The 17,979-nt window shown below is 40.8% G+C and overlaps 3 protein-coding genes across 3 annotated transcripts; 2 read left to right on the top strand and 1 right to left on the bottom strand.

Moving 5' to 3' along the window:
* The first annotated feature begins 4,582 nt into the window (after positions 1–4,582).
* LOC143023404 (histone H2B) lies at positions 4,583–5,173 on the top strand. Its single transcript, XM_076181925.1, has one exon. The coding sequence runs from the start codon at positions 4,738–4,740 to the stop codon at positions 5,107–5,109; it is 372 nt and encodes a 123-aa protein (XP_076038040.1). The 5' UTR covers positions 4,583–4,737; the 3' UTR covers positions 5,110–5,173.
* Positions 5,174–15,300: 10,127 nt separating this feature from the next.
* LOC143023457 (histone H4) lies at positions 15,301–15,735 on the bottom strand. The gene has a single exon (XM_076181978.1). It carries the CDS (start codon positions 15,733–15,735, stop codon positions 15,424–15,426), a length of 312 nt encoding a protein of 103 aa, XP_076038093.1. The 3' UTR covers positions 15,301–15,423.
* A 432-nt stretch (positions 15,736–16,167) lies between these two features.
* LOC143023456 (histone H3) lies at positions 16,168–17,410 on the top strand. The gene has a single exon (XM_076181977.1). It carries the CDS (start codon positions 16,182–16,184, stop codon positions 16,590–16,592), a length of 411 nt encoding a protein of 136 aa, XP_076038092.1. The 5' UTR covers positions 16,168–16,181; the 3' UTR covers positions 16,593–17,410.
* Positions 17,411–17,979: the final 569 nt, after the last annotated feature.

The following is a 17,979-nucleotide window of genomic DNA, read 5'->3' as shown; positions in this document are numbered from 1 at the left end:
ACTTAACACAAACACTGCAGTCACTGAAGTCATCACAATCCCACGCACACAAACAGTCATTAAAATCAAACTCGAAACAACACAAATGGTGACAGACTGCCTACAGAGAGGAATTAAGATGTTCAGCCAATCCTTCCCCACACATGCACTTAGGAAAGACACATACACATACGTCCCACAATGTAACAACTGCTATTCACTCGAACACACGCGCAAACATTGCCCACACCCATTCCCATACATGGTCTGCTGTAACTGTGGATCCAAGGAACACAGAAGGAACGACTGCCACTGTGCAATAACCAAGTGCCTCCTCTGCCAGGGAGACCACCCAGCTATTGCAATGAGGTGCCCCAAGAAAAAGGAAAAGATAAAGGAAATCAACAACCAAACAAATCAACAAACACACACCAATACACAAACATACGCCTCTGCCACCAAGTCAAAACCCGCACTCCTCCCTACACCAACAACCACAACCTCAACACTTCAACACATGACAACAGTGAACACAGGCATCACAATAGCTACACTCATGGAAGCAGTAGAACCTGGCTCATTCCAAAACACACTCAACGCCATATACCAAGCAAACGGTCTCCCTACAGTAATAATCCCTCCACAAGCCATCAATACAGCCCTACTAGCAAAGAAACTTCAAGACCAAACACAACACATCACAACATCTCACGTCACACAAACCACAGAACCCATGGAGGCAACAGAGCAAACACTTAAAAGACCTGCATCACCCACTGAAGAAACCAATCCCCCACAAAAACAAAGACCAACCACCAAAACCCAAACCAACCTGGGACTTCAAATTGTAGCACCAGTAACACAAGAAATACCAACAGCCCCCACACATGACACTCTCAAAGCACTTCTCAACGACCAAAAACTGAAAATAGTATACACGTCACCACAACAGGAAAAAGACATAATAGAGAAAATAGCCAACAACACAATCAACTTAGCCAACCACACCATACAAATAATAAGCGAAAAGAGATTCAAGACACTCAAACAAGGATACTTCGACCTCCACAACAAGAACACAGAACACGAACCACACTGGACACACAACGCCGAATAAATACCAACTACATACTTCTACCTCAACATCATGGAACAAATACACATCATACAACACAACATAATACAGTGGACATTCGACAGAAGAAACGAACTCTGTAACATATACAACATAACAACACCAGACATAATACTCTTAAACTCGATAGGTACACCTGACAGATTAAAAATACACAATTACACAGTACACCGACGAAACGACTCTAATCAAGCACAAGCAGGCATAGCAATAGCCATTAAACATAACATTAAACACAAAATACTAGACGACTTTCAAGACGAAATACTAGCAATCAAAATTGACACAAACAAAGGACCCATAATAATAGCTACCTTATACTTACCCCCCAGACGCCCCCTCTTCCCTATAGATGACATACTAAGACTAACAAGAAAAAGACTACCCGTATACATATTAGGAGACATGAACGCCAAACATCACACTTTAGGAAACAACAGCACGAACACCACAGGAAGACAGATAGCACAACTAATACAGAGAGGACACTTAACACACTTAGGACCAGACTTCCCCACCTGCATCACACACAACGGACAAGGAACACCAGACATACTACTAACAAACAGACATCATCACTTAAACTACAGAATCACACCAGGACAACTAACTACATCAGACCACATCCCAATACATCTAACACTGGCAACAAAACCAATAATAATACCTACACCAGAGAAATACGCATTCCACAAAGCAGACTGGATAGGATTCAAGAACACACTAGACATAGAAAGAACAAAATACGACAGACAGAGACAGAGAACAACACGAAATAAACAATACATTGACGACAAACTCAACACATGGTACACTATGATACAACAAGCAATGGACAAACACATTCCCAAAACAAAACATAAAATTCTACCACACCCAAGACAATCAGATACATTAAAACTACTACAATGGCAATATCAGCAGCTACAAACACAAGCACACATTACCGGCACATGGACAACACAAGCAAAACAAACACTACGCGACATCCAAAATCAACTACTAGAAGAAAACAAACAAATATACGACGAACACTGGAACAATGAAATACGTAAGATAAACCTACAATACAATAACACCCAATACTTCTGGACACAAATTAAACGACTAACAGGAACACCTACTACCACCACCCCTTACATCATACACAATAACCACAAGATACACAAGGACAAAGAAAAAGAACACATATTCAGACAACACTGGAGAAAGATATTCAGAATCACACCAGCAGAAAACGCAACATTTGACATAGAACACGAAAGAACAATCACTACACAAGTACAAGAAATACAGGATGACATTACCCCTCTCAATTTAGCTGACATGAGACGACTCGACCCAGACAACACACTCACAAAACCCTTTACACTAGATAACGTCAAACAGATAATAAAGAACTTCAAAAACAAGACACCTGGACAAACAAAAGTAAACAAAATAACACTAACTAACATCCCGGACTCAACACTACAATTACTCACAGAAATCTTTAATGAAACATTCAGCATGGGATACTTCCCCGACATATTCAAAACAGCTACACTAACATTCATACCCAAACACGGAAAAAACATCACAGACATAAACAATTACAGACCTATATCACTACTTGAAGTCCCAGGAAAAATACTTGAAAAACTCCTACTACAAAGACTACTCAAACACTTACACAATAACAACCTAACAAACGAAAACCAACATGGATTCACAAGAGGAAGAGGGACACACACAGCCATAGCCACACTATACGAAACAATAGCCATAAGTCAACGACACAACCACGGATGTAACATAGTTTCACGAGACATAACAAAAGCATTTGACAAAATATGGCACACAGGACTTAAATACAAAATACACCAAACACACCTCCCAGACATACTAACAAGGACACTCTGCAATTACCTCGACAACAGACAAGCACAAATACGAATACACCAGTATACAGGAAAAACCTTCAACATATACAGTGGAGTCCCCCAAGGAAGTATCCTTTCACCAACACTATTCAACCTCTACACACACGACACCCCCAACCCGACACACGGAGTCACACACGTACAATTTGCAGACGACCTAACACAAATAATCACATACCCAAGTAAAAAAGGCAAAAACATGTTAGCACTAAAAACAAGCAGAACAATAGAAACCATAAACACATATGAACAACAATGGAAAATACAAACAAACACAACAAAATTCCAACTACTAAACATATCAACACAGAAACCAGCAGAAATATGGACAGGAGACACACATATACGCAAACAAAGAAACATAAAAATACTAGGATTAACACTTGGAAACAGAGGCCTACAAACACATACAAACAACAGAAAAATACAAGCAGGAAAAACATTACAGACACTAAAACGATTCAGAAACCTTGACACCAAACTACTATTAAGACTATACAAAGTACTTGTACGACCTCAACTAGAATACATTCCAATAACAACAATCACATTAAAACCAAGTCAACTCCAAAAACTACAATCAGTACAAAACAAAGCACTACGATTCGCCACACACTCCATACCCCCATACCTTAACACAGTAGAAGAACTACACATACAACATAAACTCGAACCACTTAACACAAGACTTCATAGACTAGCTTACAGAACATGGAACAGACTTACAATAACAAACCCAGAAATAGTACAAAACAGCGAAGACATAGACATAGAAGACGGACACGATCACAACTGGTGGCCTAGAGTGTCCCCTATCGTAAACGGCCCTACACCCGAACCTAAATACATACTTTAAACACAAATAAACATAAAAATACATCACTATCCTTCATTGTTCTACTAACCATACTAACACAACTAACAATATAACTACTATTATACTAATATTATTACTATTGTTATTAAAAATGATAACACGTGCGAATAAATCGCACGTGATATCATACAATCAATAAGTATGGTAATTGAAGTCACTAACCTCCCCCAACATTGTAATGCAAATAGACCATAAAAATCACTAGTCGTCATCCCAATGGGAAAAAAAAAATCATACTCATTGAAGAATTGAAGAATAAAAAATAAAAAATAAATAAAAAAATAAAAAAAAATGCATACGACATGTAGAAATTAAGACACCCCACCATAATAAAGATAATAAAGAGGAAAAAAACAAATAATAATAAAAAATATTCATATATACTCCCCCTTATAATTGTTTCAAAACCTATATTAGGTAAAACAAATAGTCGTATACATTTTTAGGGAAAAAAAAAAAAAAAAAAAAAAAATCTACATTAACGTCAAAAACTAACAATTAACAGCCAATATCAATCAAAAAGACAACTCAAGAAGAAGAACAGACGATCCAATCCTGCGGAAGATGGACCAGCCTCCAACCAACTTTAAGAACAACTTGGCATAGCTTCATGGCAAAAAAATATATATATATATAATTATGTATGACTAAAGCAGCAAGTGGGTCTGCCCCACACCTGTTATAACTCTAACTTCCTTCCATTTCCCCCCTTTACTCTTTTACACATACACACCTCCCCCCCTCTCCTCCCTCTTACCTCTTACCTATCCTGTCCTTAAGTAAGTAAGTTCCGGCACTACACTGACATTTGCCATAGAAGCAACATGCCGCCCAAGACGTCCGGAAAGGCCGCCAAGAAGGCCGGTAAGGCCCAGAAGTCCATCTCCAAGGGAGACAAGAAGAAGAAGCGAAGGAGGAAGGAGTCCTACAGCATCTACATCTACAAGGTGCTGAAGCAAGTTCACCCTGACACCGGGATCTCCTCCAAAGCTATGTCGATTATGAATTCGTTCGTGAACGACATTTTCGAGCGCATTGCTGCCGAGGCTTCCCGCCTTGCCCACTACAACAAGCGCTCGACAATCACTAGCAGGGAGATTCAGACTGCTGTCAGGCTTCTACTCCCTGGTGAACTGGCCAAGCACGCCGTGTCTGAGGGCACCAAGGCCGTCACCAAGTACACCTCCTCCAAGTAAACTTTTTCTTCTTCCTTGAAGTTGTTACACTTGGTTGGGCAACCCGGCTCCTTTTGGAGCCACATGTCATTCAGAAAGAGAGAGAGATGTATCTAATACAAATGTCAATTCTATCCATTGATCCTGATATTACTACTACTATTCTTGTCTGCTGTGCTCGTGGAGTCCCATATGTACCTTTGCAGATTTGATCAAGCTGCAGTTACGTCTACCTTCTTTGTGATTCGTCTGCCATGAAAGCTGTGTTCTGTAGTATGTTTTGAAAGCAGTGTGTTCTGCGTAGAACTAGTTTGAAATGGGGCATTGCTTATACACACCTTGACAGCAGGAGATCCATTCCTTCTATTATGCATTTTCTCTCTTGTTTGAATATGAATTGACTTGTACTGTGTTTTATCTGTTCTTATCAGGGAAGGGTGAGGAGGAAATGCCCTGCACCATGAACTAACTAACCAACTGCACTCTGAACATGACATGAGGAAATAGAAAGGAAAAATCCATATATGTATAGAAGACTTGTGGAATGAGGGTTTTGGGTACAGTGGCAGAAAGTACAAGGGAAGTGGTGACAGGTACACTAATGAGGCCAATGCAAATAGGAAACGTATGACTTGACAAGGCTGTAGTATATGAAGAAGAAATAACAGAAGTGACCGTAGGTTCTAGAGAGAGTATTGTGTCACTTGGAGAAGTGTGGCATGATTGAAAGACCCACAACTGGGAAAAGGAGAGAGAATATAATGCCAAGTGGCTGTGAGATTGATGTTGAAAATGATAGCAAGTCAAGGACAAAAAAAAAAAAAAAAAAAATCTCCTACTTTATTCACAAGTGTGTTTGAGTGCGGGGACTAACCTTAACTGATGGTGTGTGCATTCTATTTTTTTTTTTTTTTTTTTTTTTTTTTGGCGGCTGGCTGTCGTTAATAACAAGCTGTTTGTGCATTAATTTTGTCATGCTCGTTCTGCCTCCATCTTGTTTTATATATATATATATAGGGGATAGCATAGCTATCGTGGGTAAGCTGCGTTGTGTGTAGACGTATGCACTCTGTAAGAGATAAGAAAGACGAAGAGTAACTGGTGAACGATGCTGTGTGTCTCAAGGAAGGGAAATGGAATGGGTGCATGTTATTTGGCGCTAGACATTAGTTAGTTATGAGAAATATGGTCAAGTAACATTTTGTGAGGAACTTGAACGGGCACTTTTCTTTGGCATCAGAAATGCCCACGCACACACACACACACACACATAGAAATTGTTCAACAACAAATGCCGGAGAAAAGTAGTAACACATGTGTAAATGACAGGTAACACCACAGTCGGAAAAGACAAAAAAAAAAATAGGAGCCGAATACTCGAGCCTATGTACTTGGACTGCTAACTGCAATCAACCCTCTTCGGTAGTAGAAGTGGGAGGTGGATGCTATATTTAAAAAGGGGCCTGTTACAAAGGAAGAGGGACTAGGGAAGGAGTAAATGAATAACACTACCCCCCAATCTGTTGTGACGTGAAGCCGGGTCGGGGGGATACCTGTTAACCATTTTGATATTTTGAGAATGGATATTGTGTTTCTAAAATACCCGATTTGAGTAAAGCTCAGTTGATAGGACTACGTCAGGAGCTTCAGCTCACAGACTGGGAGGCCAAATTAAGCGAAAGACCTGTAGATCAGATGTGGGAAATGTTTGAAAATACGCTGACTAAGATGATTCATACTTACATTCCTTTTAATTAAGGACAGACGTCCCCCATATCAGGCTCGCCCAAAGTGGCTCGACAAAGAAAGTGAACAAAAGTATTGCTAAAAAGAGACAGGCTTATAAGAAATATAAGTGTTCGGGTGCATGCAATGACTATGAAAGTTATGTATCAATACAGAGAGATTTAAAAAAGAGAATACGAAATGAATATTGCTGATAAATCCAAAGAGAATCCCAAGGAATTGTATAGTTACTTTAGAGATAAAAAGGTTGCTAGAAATCACATTGGTACACTATTATCTGCTGACGGTCAACTTGAACATTGAAATGAAGGAATGTGTAATATTTTAAACAATTATTTTAGCTCGGTATTCGTAAACGAAGCACCTCCATAAGTGAAACCTAGGGTAAACTTACTGGCTACGGTAAGTATAACAAAAGAAAAAATTAAAAGGTGTATAGAGAAACTCAAAGTAAAAAAAAAAAACAATGGGCTGGCGGTTGGCATCCAAGAATCTTAAATGAAATGAAAAATGAGATTGTTGTTGCAATAGAAATGATTTTCAAATATTTTCCATCCTATCCGGAGAATGGAAGCTAGCTAGCTAACGTTACTCCCATATTGAAAGAAGGTGACAAAAAGAAACCAAATAACTATAGGCCTATAAGTTTGACTTGAATAGTAGGAAGAATAATGGAAACTATCATCAGAGATGCTATCGAACATCATTTAGAAAGTAACCGTTTTATAAATGATAGCCAGCATGATTTGAGACGGAAGCGTTCTTGCGTAGCTAACTTACTGGAATTGTACAACACAGTTATCTGGAATTAGTACAAAAGAAACAATATATATATAGACTTAATATATGTAGACTTTGGAAAAGCTTTTGATACCGTCCCCCACGAGAGACTACTTACTAAATTAGCTTCACACGGAATAAGTGGTATCCTATTGAGTTGGACTAGTAATTGGCTGAATGATGGAAAAGAGAGAGTTGTTTTAAATTGAAAAGGTTCTAGATGGAAAAATGTTACAAGTGGAGTTCCTCAGGGTTGTTCCGTTCTCGGGCCACTTCTATTCATCTATATACTTATAAAATTCTGATCATGTTTTTGTCATCTTGCTTGCTTGCTTGCTTGCTTGCTTGCTTGCTTGCTTGCTTGCTTGCTTGAAACCGTCACCCAGCCAATCAGAAGAAGAGATATGACGTCACGACTGAGGACCAGCCAAGCAGCAGAAGAGGTGATATGACGTCACGACTGAGGACCAGCCAAGCAGCAGCAGCAGCAGCAGAAGAGATATGTCGTCACGACTGAGGACCAGCCAATCAGAAGAGGAGATATGACGAGGCGAGTTTGTCCAAAACAATTTGTCTAAAGTACAATTTGTGTAAATCAATTTGTCTAAAGTACAATTCATCTGTAAACAATTTGTCTAAATTACAATTCATCTATAAACAATTTGTCTAAAATACAGTTTGTGTAAGGAAAAGAGACTGAGAAATTGGTAGATCTAATTTATAATGTATTAATAAAGTACACATTGGTTTTCATTCAAAATTTATTGACAATAAAACTTTATTAAGACAAAAATTAGATTTATCAACACAATTACAGCTTTATTCAAATATACCATCTACTAAAAAGAGTTCTTTTATAGTTAAAAAGAAAGGTTGTGGCCAGCCCCCCGGATGTAATCAATACTATTATTTGGATCGAAGTGTCTATGTAACTTTATTAAGACATTCTTGATTTATCAACACAATTACAGCTTTATCAAAATATACTATCTACTAAAAAGACTTCTTTCATAGTTAGAAAGAAAGGTTGTGGGCAATCCCCTGGACGTAATCAATAATATTATTTGGATCGAAAGCCTGAACAAGCCTTTTTATGCGTTTTGCAGTGCCTAGGTAACGTTTCCTTGTGGGTTCTGGCTCTACCCCACCAACATAGTGTTCAATCTGAACCTCGTTGAAACTTTGTTCTTTCTGCAAGTATTTGATAAATCTCCATATATTGGGGTGATGCGCACCTGCTTGCGTTTGAAATGTACGATGCCATCCTTGGACGGAATTGGTAGTTTTAGGTCAATCATCAAGCACCCTAGAATACATATTCCACGTATCATGTCGAAAGAGAGAGAGGTGGACGTCGACTATTCCGTCTGTTAGGCCTTGCAATCCATGTGTCTTGAAAATAATCAACGACCTCTTGTGCTTCATGCGGGAATGTGTTGTTGTCACACAATAACTCAAACGCATCTGTCACTGTGGCTATTGGCACAAATGCTAATGCTGGTAGCATCCGCATCCGTAAAGCAAAACTGGTATCTGTTTCATATTTTTGTTTTAATCCATGATTTTGAATTACTCGTAAAACACATTTGCTAAAGTGGGAGAAGCAGCCATTTTGCACTGTTTTTTTTTTTTTTTTTTTTTTTTTGGGGGGGGGGGGGGGGAATTCTTTCAAAAACGCTTTCATCATTGCTCTCTCGAAATCGATTGTTATCGATAATGGTGCACATAAAGGTTCAATGTTCCTTATCTGTTGTAAAAAGGTTATGTATGTTTCTTGTGTTTTGTCCTGTAATAATCCAAACACAAGGGGCAGCGAATGTTTCTCTCTTAATCCATGTAGGGTATATAGCTGGTGAAACAGGAGAGGGACAGTTTTAAATGTGCCATCGGCATACCAATGACTGCTTTGTGATAAAGATTGCAAATGACGACGTGTTGCAAATATGATTATACGCTTTTCAACTGGTCCCGAGTCATAAATCAGAAATTGATCACCTTTAAAAGCTATGGGAACTCGGGTAAGTGGGAGGGGCGGGGGGGGGTGGTGTGGTGGTGGAAATACACGGGTCAGGTAATGTAAACGATTCAGATTTGAGTAAAGAAAGAAGTGTCTAAAATTGGGAAAATCTTATTGTTTGTTGTCCATTTTTTTTTTTTTTTTCCCAGAGAAACTGTATTTTTGACCAATTGTTTTAGACTTTTTTTTTTTTTTTTTTTTTTCTTTTAGAGAAATTGTACGTTAGCCAAATTGTTTTAGACAAACTCGCCTGATACCATGATGCGTAGTGTTCCAAGCAACGACGACATGGCGTCACAATCTTCTGTATTTCACTTCTTATAACTAATCAAGTCAGTCACTGCCTTCGTCTACTGAATAGGGGTAAGAGCTCTAAATTGTACTCAATTTGATATTGAAACTTATTTTCTGTGATTTATACTATACGGTGATAGTGACATAGTATATCTATCATAAAGATTATGTTGATAAACGTTGCTACTCGCTACTCCCTCCCTGAACGATAATGATCATGAGTGGGAGTGGGGTGACGAGACGTGACATAACAGAAGCATAATTAAGGAGGCTCTATTTGATTTCTTGAGAACGCCTGTATCCAGTTTACTTTGCTTCGAGAGAGCACGAGGACCGCACAAAACTGGTAAGTCTTAAGCTAATAATAACCTGCTTTAAAAAGATCGTGATATGACATGTTAACAATGGGCTGAAGCTACACTTCCAGAGCAGAATGAATGCATATTTTGGTAGACAGAAAGAAAGATGCATTATGGTACAGCATAGACAATTATATGCTGGGCTGAGTAGAGGTAAACAAATTGAAAATATTAAAGTGGTTTTAAATCATTCAAATTGTACAAAGAATGTTGTAAATATAAGAGCGTTGTCTTAATAAAGATTTTATTGACCATCTTATTAAGAAGGTATCATTTAGAATTTTATTCGACCCAACGGGTCACGGGTTGTCTAGTAGTATATATAAATGATATAGACCACGGACTAAAATGTATTGTTTCCAAATTTGCTGATGATACAAAACTGTACGGGACGGGAAATGGTCACTTAAACAAATTAGACATTCAAGAAGATTTAGATAGATTACAGCAATGGTCCGAAAAGAAATAGAACACAAGTAAATGGAAGGTAATGCACATAGGTGAAAATAACAGTAAGTACGGTTACGAGTTATTTGGAAATTCGTTAACAAAAGTGAATAGTGAGAAAGGTCTCGGCGTAATTATCAGTAAGGACCTCAAATCACCCAAGCAGTGTATTTCAGGCTCTGAGATAGCAAATAAGATTGTAAGACTGATTGCGCGATATTTTGACTTCAAAAGTTCATCACCCATTAACAATCATTAGTTCGTCCACATTTGGAATATGCTTTTTCCGTATGTCATGAAAGACATTGATAGGCTGGAAGAAAGTACAAGGGCGAACCACAAAGCCGATTCCTAAAAAAGCGTCGACTTGAAACCGGTCTTTAAGATTCTAAAGGGAACTGGCAAAATTTCCACACTGAATGAGAGTCAGACAAGAAACAATGGTCTCTAACTGTCCGGAAATAGATTTAATTTGGAAGTGGGTAGAAACAACTTGGACAACCGTGTAGTTAATGAATGGAATAAACTTCCCGCAGAGGCAGTGCAATGTAGTTCAGTTGGAAGTTTTAAGAACCATTTAGATGAACACCTAAGGAAGATGCTGTAATGATTATCACTTATTTTATATGTTTTGTTATCATTTGTCTGTTTGATTCTCATTTATATGTCAATATGTTTGATTCTCATTTATATGTCAATATGTTTGATTCTCATTTATATGTCAATATGTTTGATTCTCATTTATATGTGGATAGGAGGTAAGGGAACACGGGCTGAGGGAAATATTTTTATTCCTGACTAGTTTCGCCTGAAAGGCTTCTTCAGAGGAAACTAGTCAGGAATAAAAATATTTCCCTCAGCCCGTGTTCCCTTACCTCCTATCCACATTCGTCACAATGTATACACATTTCTCATTTATATGTCAATATGTTTGATTCTCAGTTATATGTCAATTTATTACAATTTACCTGTTTGTTTATTACCTAACTATACCTATGCATTTTTTTTTATTTACATTATCATATATATATTTTTAGCCATTTATTATTGATTTTTTTTTTTTTTTTTTCGCACCCGACCTAGATATGGAGCAAAAGGTCTCGTGTCGGCGTGCTCCGCCTTTGTAATCCTTTGACAAGGTAGTTTGTTGAAGAAGTTCTCAATAAGCTTTGGTAGCAGTCGTTTACAATTAGGATCCTTGCGATTTGATTTGATAGGAATGCAGGAACTACATGCAGACAAAGCAGTTTTTTTTTTTTTTTTTTTCCAACCTTCGCTATGGCTCTTTCTGCGTTTACTTGGCGTTCAAGAAACCTGATCCTAGCTTCAGATAGCTTTGGAAACATGAAAGGGTTCTTGTCCTCGAAAATGTAAGGCCTAAGGCCTTGGCAAAGTGTTTTACTCCTCCTAGTTTAATTATGAAGTGGGTGTATTAAGACTTTGTTGGAATGTACTCGAGGCTGTGTGAGAACATTTATCATTCCTAGCTGCAGTACCACTCGTGGGTGTCCGGCCGGCCAATGAACTCTCTTGTAATGGTCATCTTTAGCTGAGTTGTCCCATAAGGAAAGGAAAGATGAATATTTTGTGTATCCTCGTCGCAAGCTAAGCAGGCATCTTGCAATGACCAGAAAGTTGGCACTTGAATTGAGCCTGCCTCATTTATTGTGTCAAGAAGTTGTTTGACATTATCCTATTTCCTCCCTTTCTTTCTTGCGTACGGAGTGTGGAAGAGGAGAGGCAAAGACGGATATTTATTTCCATTGGGTAGCAAGACTGCTTTGTGACTTGGTGTTGAGCTATCTATGAAGATTGGCCGTTTTGCAGGATCACGCTTGAGTCCAAGCGCAGTAAAGAAAGGAATGAGACATTTACAGTATGGCAGATCATTACTAATAATCTAGTACATTTTAGAATATGGATGCCATTTCCGTAAGACAGGAAGGTGTTATTGGCGGGTGTGTTGATGCCATACCGTACTGCCCGCAAATGTTGCACAAGAAATGGCTGATGTGGTGACAGAGCAATATCCGCGGTGTCTGTCTGTCAGTTACCGAGTACCCAACCCGGTTCTATAATTATATTTTTCATTTCATAAAGAATAAAGGTGAGTACTTGGTTGAAGGCGCTCTATTAGGTACAGTTGCATACAATGAAATGGAAACCTGACTCGCGAGGCATGGGCATAACATGAGCAAGTACCCAATGTAACAATGGTATCCAAGTCGGTTGCGAATGGAAATGAAGATGTCATTGTAGATATGGGGCAATTTGAAAAGAGAAAGGTTAAGGGGTGCTATGAGTAGGAAGTCAACATTTGGCCTCATCATTTTGATCTATTTGTCTTTAGACACAATGTGGTCGCCTTTGTAGTTGAGCGTAAGATGCAGCAATGGGTATTTTCTATTATTTTGATGATGGAATGCTAGATAGGTAGGTAGTATTGAAGTGGACTAGCGCACAAGTATCAGCAGGTACATACAAGTACTGTATTTGAAAGGCTCTCCGTTAAGATTGTAATGGTGCTACTACTACCACCTTTTTACTTCTTCTTTAGCAAAGTCCATGCTCATGAAAGTGTGTACTTGCACCACCACACATTGGACGATTGATTGTGCAATCGTGGAAATGCGAGCGGTGAATTAAGTACACAGCATAATGACTAGCAGGCCAACAACTGAATCAGAGGGAGAGGGTGGGAGGGAGAAGGATGTCGTACTAGAGGTGTAGGCACTTTGCCTTGGCCCTCGTTGTGGTAGTTGGCCATGAAATATGCACGTAACTGAACTGGACTAGCAGCTAGCTTGATAAATTCTGGTCATTGAAACGCGCTCCATCAAAATTGTGATACTACTACTAGCACCACTTTCTTCTCTCTCTCTCTCTCTCCTTTCTTAACGTTCGTGGAAATGTGTTTTTGCACACAATTGGTGATTGATTGGGTTGTACAGTTATGGGATTGTGTTTTGTAGTTGGCCATGAAATATGCACGTAACTGAACCGGACTAGCAGCTAGCTAGCTAAATACTGGTCATTGAAAGTATGCATATATGTATGTGCATGTATATATGTGTTTGCGTGCAAGCGCGTACACATGTATGTGTATACTCGTATGTACGCCTGCATCAAAATTGTGATACTACTACTACCACTTTCTTAACGTTCATGGAAATGTGTTCTTGCACCTCCGCCACTATACAATTGGCGATTGATTGGATTGTACAGTTGTGAGCCATGAAATATGCGCGTAACTGAACTGGGCTAGCAAAATACTGGTCATTGAAACGCGCTCCATCAAAATTGTGATACTACCACCACTTTCTTCTCTCTCTCTCTCTCCTTTCTTGACGCTCGTGGAAATGTGTTCTTTCGCCACCACTACACAGTTGATGATCGATTGGATTGCACAGGTATGGGATTGTGGGCGGTAGTTGGCCATGAAATATGCACGTAACTGAACTGGGCTAGCAGCTAGCTAAATACTGGTCATTGAAACGCGCTCCATCAAATTTGTGATACTACCACCACTTTCTTCTCTCTCTCCTTTCTTGACGCTCGTGGAAATGTGTTCTTTCACCACCACTACACAATTGGCGATCGATTGGATTGCACAGGTATGGGATTGTGAGCGGTAGTTGGCCATGAAAAGAAATATGCACGTAACTGAACTGGGCTAGCAGCTAGCTAAATACTGGTCATTGAAACGCGCTCCATCAAAATTGTGATACTACTACCACTTTCTTCTCCCTTCTTAATTAACGCTCGTGGAAATGTGTTCTTGCACCACCACCACTACTACACAATTAGCGATTGATTGGATGGTACAGCGGTAGTTGGCCATGAAATATGCACGTAACTGAACTAGCAGCTAAATAGTGGTCATTGAAACGCGCTCCACCAACCCCCTTTTTTCTTCCTTAACGAAATCCATGTTCGTGGAAGTGTGTTCTTGCACCACCACTACACAATTTGCGATTGGTTGGATTGGATTGTACAGTTATGGAATTGTGAGCCGTGAATTAAGAAGACAGCGTAATGACCAAGAGCCTAACTAACTAAATCGGAGGGAGAGGAGCACGTACTCTATAGAGGCGTAGGCACTTTGCCCTCGTTGTGATAGTTGGCCATGGAATATGCACGTAACTGAACTGGACTAGCGCACAACTGTCAGCAGAGAAATACTAGTCATTGAAACGCGCTCCATCCAAATTGTACTACTACTGCTACCACTCTCTCCTTTATTCATTCAGGTTGGTGGAAATGTTGTGTTGTTGCACCACCGCCACTACACAATTGGTGATTGATTGGCTTGTACAGTTGTGGGATTGTTTGTGAGCGGTGAACTAAGAAGACAGCGCAAGGAGTAAGATGGTAACTTAACTAAATGGGAGGGAGAAGGAGCTCGTTACTAGAGGCGTAGGATCTTTTTTCTTTCCTTCGCTCTGGTTGTGATGGTCCATGAAATATGCACGTAACTGAAATGGTTGGTTCATTGTGAACCATGAACTGCATAGTAGTAAATGTGAGGCAATTATATCGTCTATCTATCTCTTTTGTAAAGTTATGTGGCTCCTAAAGGAGCCGTTCGTTGGTGGGAGATAATAAGAGGAGGCCGAGGACGAGGAGAAGAGAAGCACGCGCGTGCACGCGTTTCCCCATGTCTGCCTGCCTGCCTGCCTGCCTGGGCTTAATTTAACCTCCGAAACCGTAGAGGGTTCTGCCCTGGCGTTTGAGGGCGTAGACGACATCCATAGCAGTGACCGTCTTCCTCTTGGCGTGTTCCGTGTAGGTGACAGCGTCGCGGATAACGTTCTCGAGGAAGACCTTGAGAACTCCACGTGTCTCTTCGTAGATGAGTCCAGAGATACGCTTGACTCCTCCACGTCGTGCCAGACGGCGGATGGCAGGCTTGGTGATACCCTGGATGTTATCACGGAGAACCTTGCGGTGGCGCTTGGCGCCTCCCTTTCCAAGTCCCTTTCCTCCTTTGCCACGACCGGTCATGATGAAGCTTGTGTTGAATCTGGCCAGAAGGCACGAGGCGCTCGCGTCTCTACGGCTCGGTCACTCGGCGTTTTCTCTCGTTGCCGTCGGGCGGCGGGTCCCGTGCGTACCCGAAAGTAGCCATCGCATGGGTCGAGACCTCGTGGGCGCCTTGAGTCGTGCCATGACCGGCATGTGACACCTACATGACATGGCCAACGGTGCTGACCAAGGGGTCCACTGGTAATGGCTGGTGTAAGTGGTCGACTTGTAGGTGATTTTGTCCACTTTAAGGTAAAGGCAGCACTCGGGACGTGAACATTTTAGCGGCTCAGACGTCTCTACGGCCCTCGCGCCTCTCAGCCAATGAGAGCGCCTGCTACGAGACGACCGAGGTGTGGTGGCGGGCAGAGTTGGGCTAGTGCCGACATTACTTACTGTACTGCAGCACCAAAGCAAAGCAAGCCATGGCGCGCACGAAGCAGACCGCTCGCAAGTCGACAGGAGGCAAGGCCCCTCGCAAGCAGCTAGCCACCAAGGCCGCCCGCAAGTCGGCTCCTGCCACAGGAGGCGTCAAGAAGCCCCATCGTTACCGCCCTGGTACCGTGGCTCTCCGTGAGATCCGTCGCTACCAGAAGAGCACCGAGCTCCTGATCAGGAAGCTGCCCTTCCAGCGCCTGGTGCGTGAAATTGCCCAGGACTTCAAGACAGACCTGCGCTTCCAGTCCTCTGCCGTGATGGCTCTGCAGGAAGCCTCAGAGGCTTACCTGGTCGGTCTGTTCGAGGACACCAACCTGTGCGCTATCCATGCTAAGCGTGTTACCATCATGCCCAAGGACATCCAGCTGGCTCGCAGGATCCGTGGCGAGCGTGCTTAGATCATGAGCACGTACGCAGCGGGGGTCGTCGGCAGCAGCAGAAGAGCACAGGGAAAGGAAAGGAAAGGAAAGGGAAAGAGAGGAAGGCAGGCAGGCAGGCAACACGCCACACACCCTCCCTCCACCCAACCCAATCCAAACCACCCTTACCTGCCTTCATTCTCATGCCGACCGACCAACTAACTCACTAGGCCCTCTTTAGGGCCAAATTTTGATTACAAAAGAGAGCACGGTGATTCTTATTAGGGATGCGCCGGCCTTGCCTAAAAATAAGTTCTAGACTAGTTACGATTTTTTTTTTTTTTTTTTTTTTTTTTTTTTTTTGTGTGTCTCCGTGGTGTGGTGGCGGGCGTGTTTTTTTTTTTTTTTTTTTTTTTTTTTTGTGTGTGTGTGTGTCTGAGTTCCCTACACTAGTTAAGACTTTCTCTCTCACTCTATATGTCAATTACCTAGGATATGCCTTGAACGAACTAGTTAAAGCGTTTTTGTTGATATGCATGTACGTACACACATATATCCATGATTCGTAAGGAGAGCTCGCTGATTCTTATTAGGGAAGAAACGACCTTGCTTAGGATATATCTTAGACTAGTTATTTTTACCCTGAGTTACCTAGACTAGTTAAGACTTTCTCTCTGAACTGCATAGGATATATGTTAGGCTAGTTAACACTTTTGTCTGTTTGTATCTCTCCCTCTGCGGCGAAATCCTTGTACGAGTGATATCGTGTGGCACTCGTTGATGTAGATAGATAAACATGTGTAGCTATGGATAGATTTTATGTGTATATAAGCATGCATAGTAAAATATACACCCAAGGTATGGACGTACACATGTATGTGTATACTCGTATGGACGTACACATGTATACTCGTATGCACGTACACATGTATGTGTATGCACGTACACATGTATGTGTATACTCGTATGCACGTACACATGCATGTGTATACTCGTATGCACGTACACATGTATGTGTATACTCGTATGCACGTACACATGTATGTGTATGCACGTACACATGTATGTGTATGCACGTACACATGTATGTGTATGCACGTACACATGTATGTGTATACTCGTATGCACGTACACATGTATGTGTATGCACGTACACATGTATGTGTATGCACGTACACATGTATGTGTATGCACGTACACATGTATGTGTATGCACGTACACATGTATGTGTATGCACGTACACATGTATGTGTATGCACGTGCACATGTATGTGTATGCACGTACACATGTATGTGTATACTCGTATGCACATACACGTGTATGTGCGGACACATGTTGATGTAGATAGATATACATGTGTAGTTGTAGATATGTTTAATGCGTGCATGTGTAGCTGTAGATAGAGTTAATGCGTATATAAGCGT

Source organism: Oratosquilla oratoria, unplaced genomic scaffold (assembly GCF_046742065.1).
Source record: "Oratosquilla oratoria isolate Oo_2021 unplaced genomic scaffold, ASM4674206v1 SCAFFOLD47, whole genome shotgun sequence".
NCBI lineage: Eukaryota > Metazoa > Arthropoda > Malacostraca > Stomatopoda > Squillidae > Oratosquilla > Oratosquilla oratoria.
Note: the sequence above shows the minus strand (reverse complement) of the source record. Positions and strands in the feature narration are given on the sequence as shown.

What these genes read in the sequence shown, in the direction of transcription:
- LOC143023404 (XM_076181925.1), top strand. Translation starts at nt 4,738, where the DNA reads ATGCCGCCCAAGACGTCCGGAAAGGCCGCCAAGAAGGCCGGTAAGGCC.
- LOC143023456 (XM_076181977.1), top strand. Translation starts at nt 16,182, where the DNA reads ATGGCGCGCACGAAGCAGACCGCTCGCAAGTCGACAGGAGGCAAGGCC.
- LOC143023457 (XM_076181978.1), bottom strand. Translation starts at nt 15,735, where the DNA reads ATGACCGGTCGTGGCAAAGGAGGAAAGGGACTTGGAAAGGGAGGCGCC.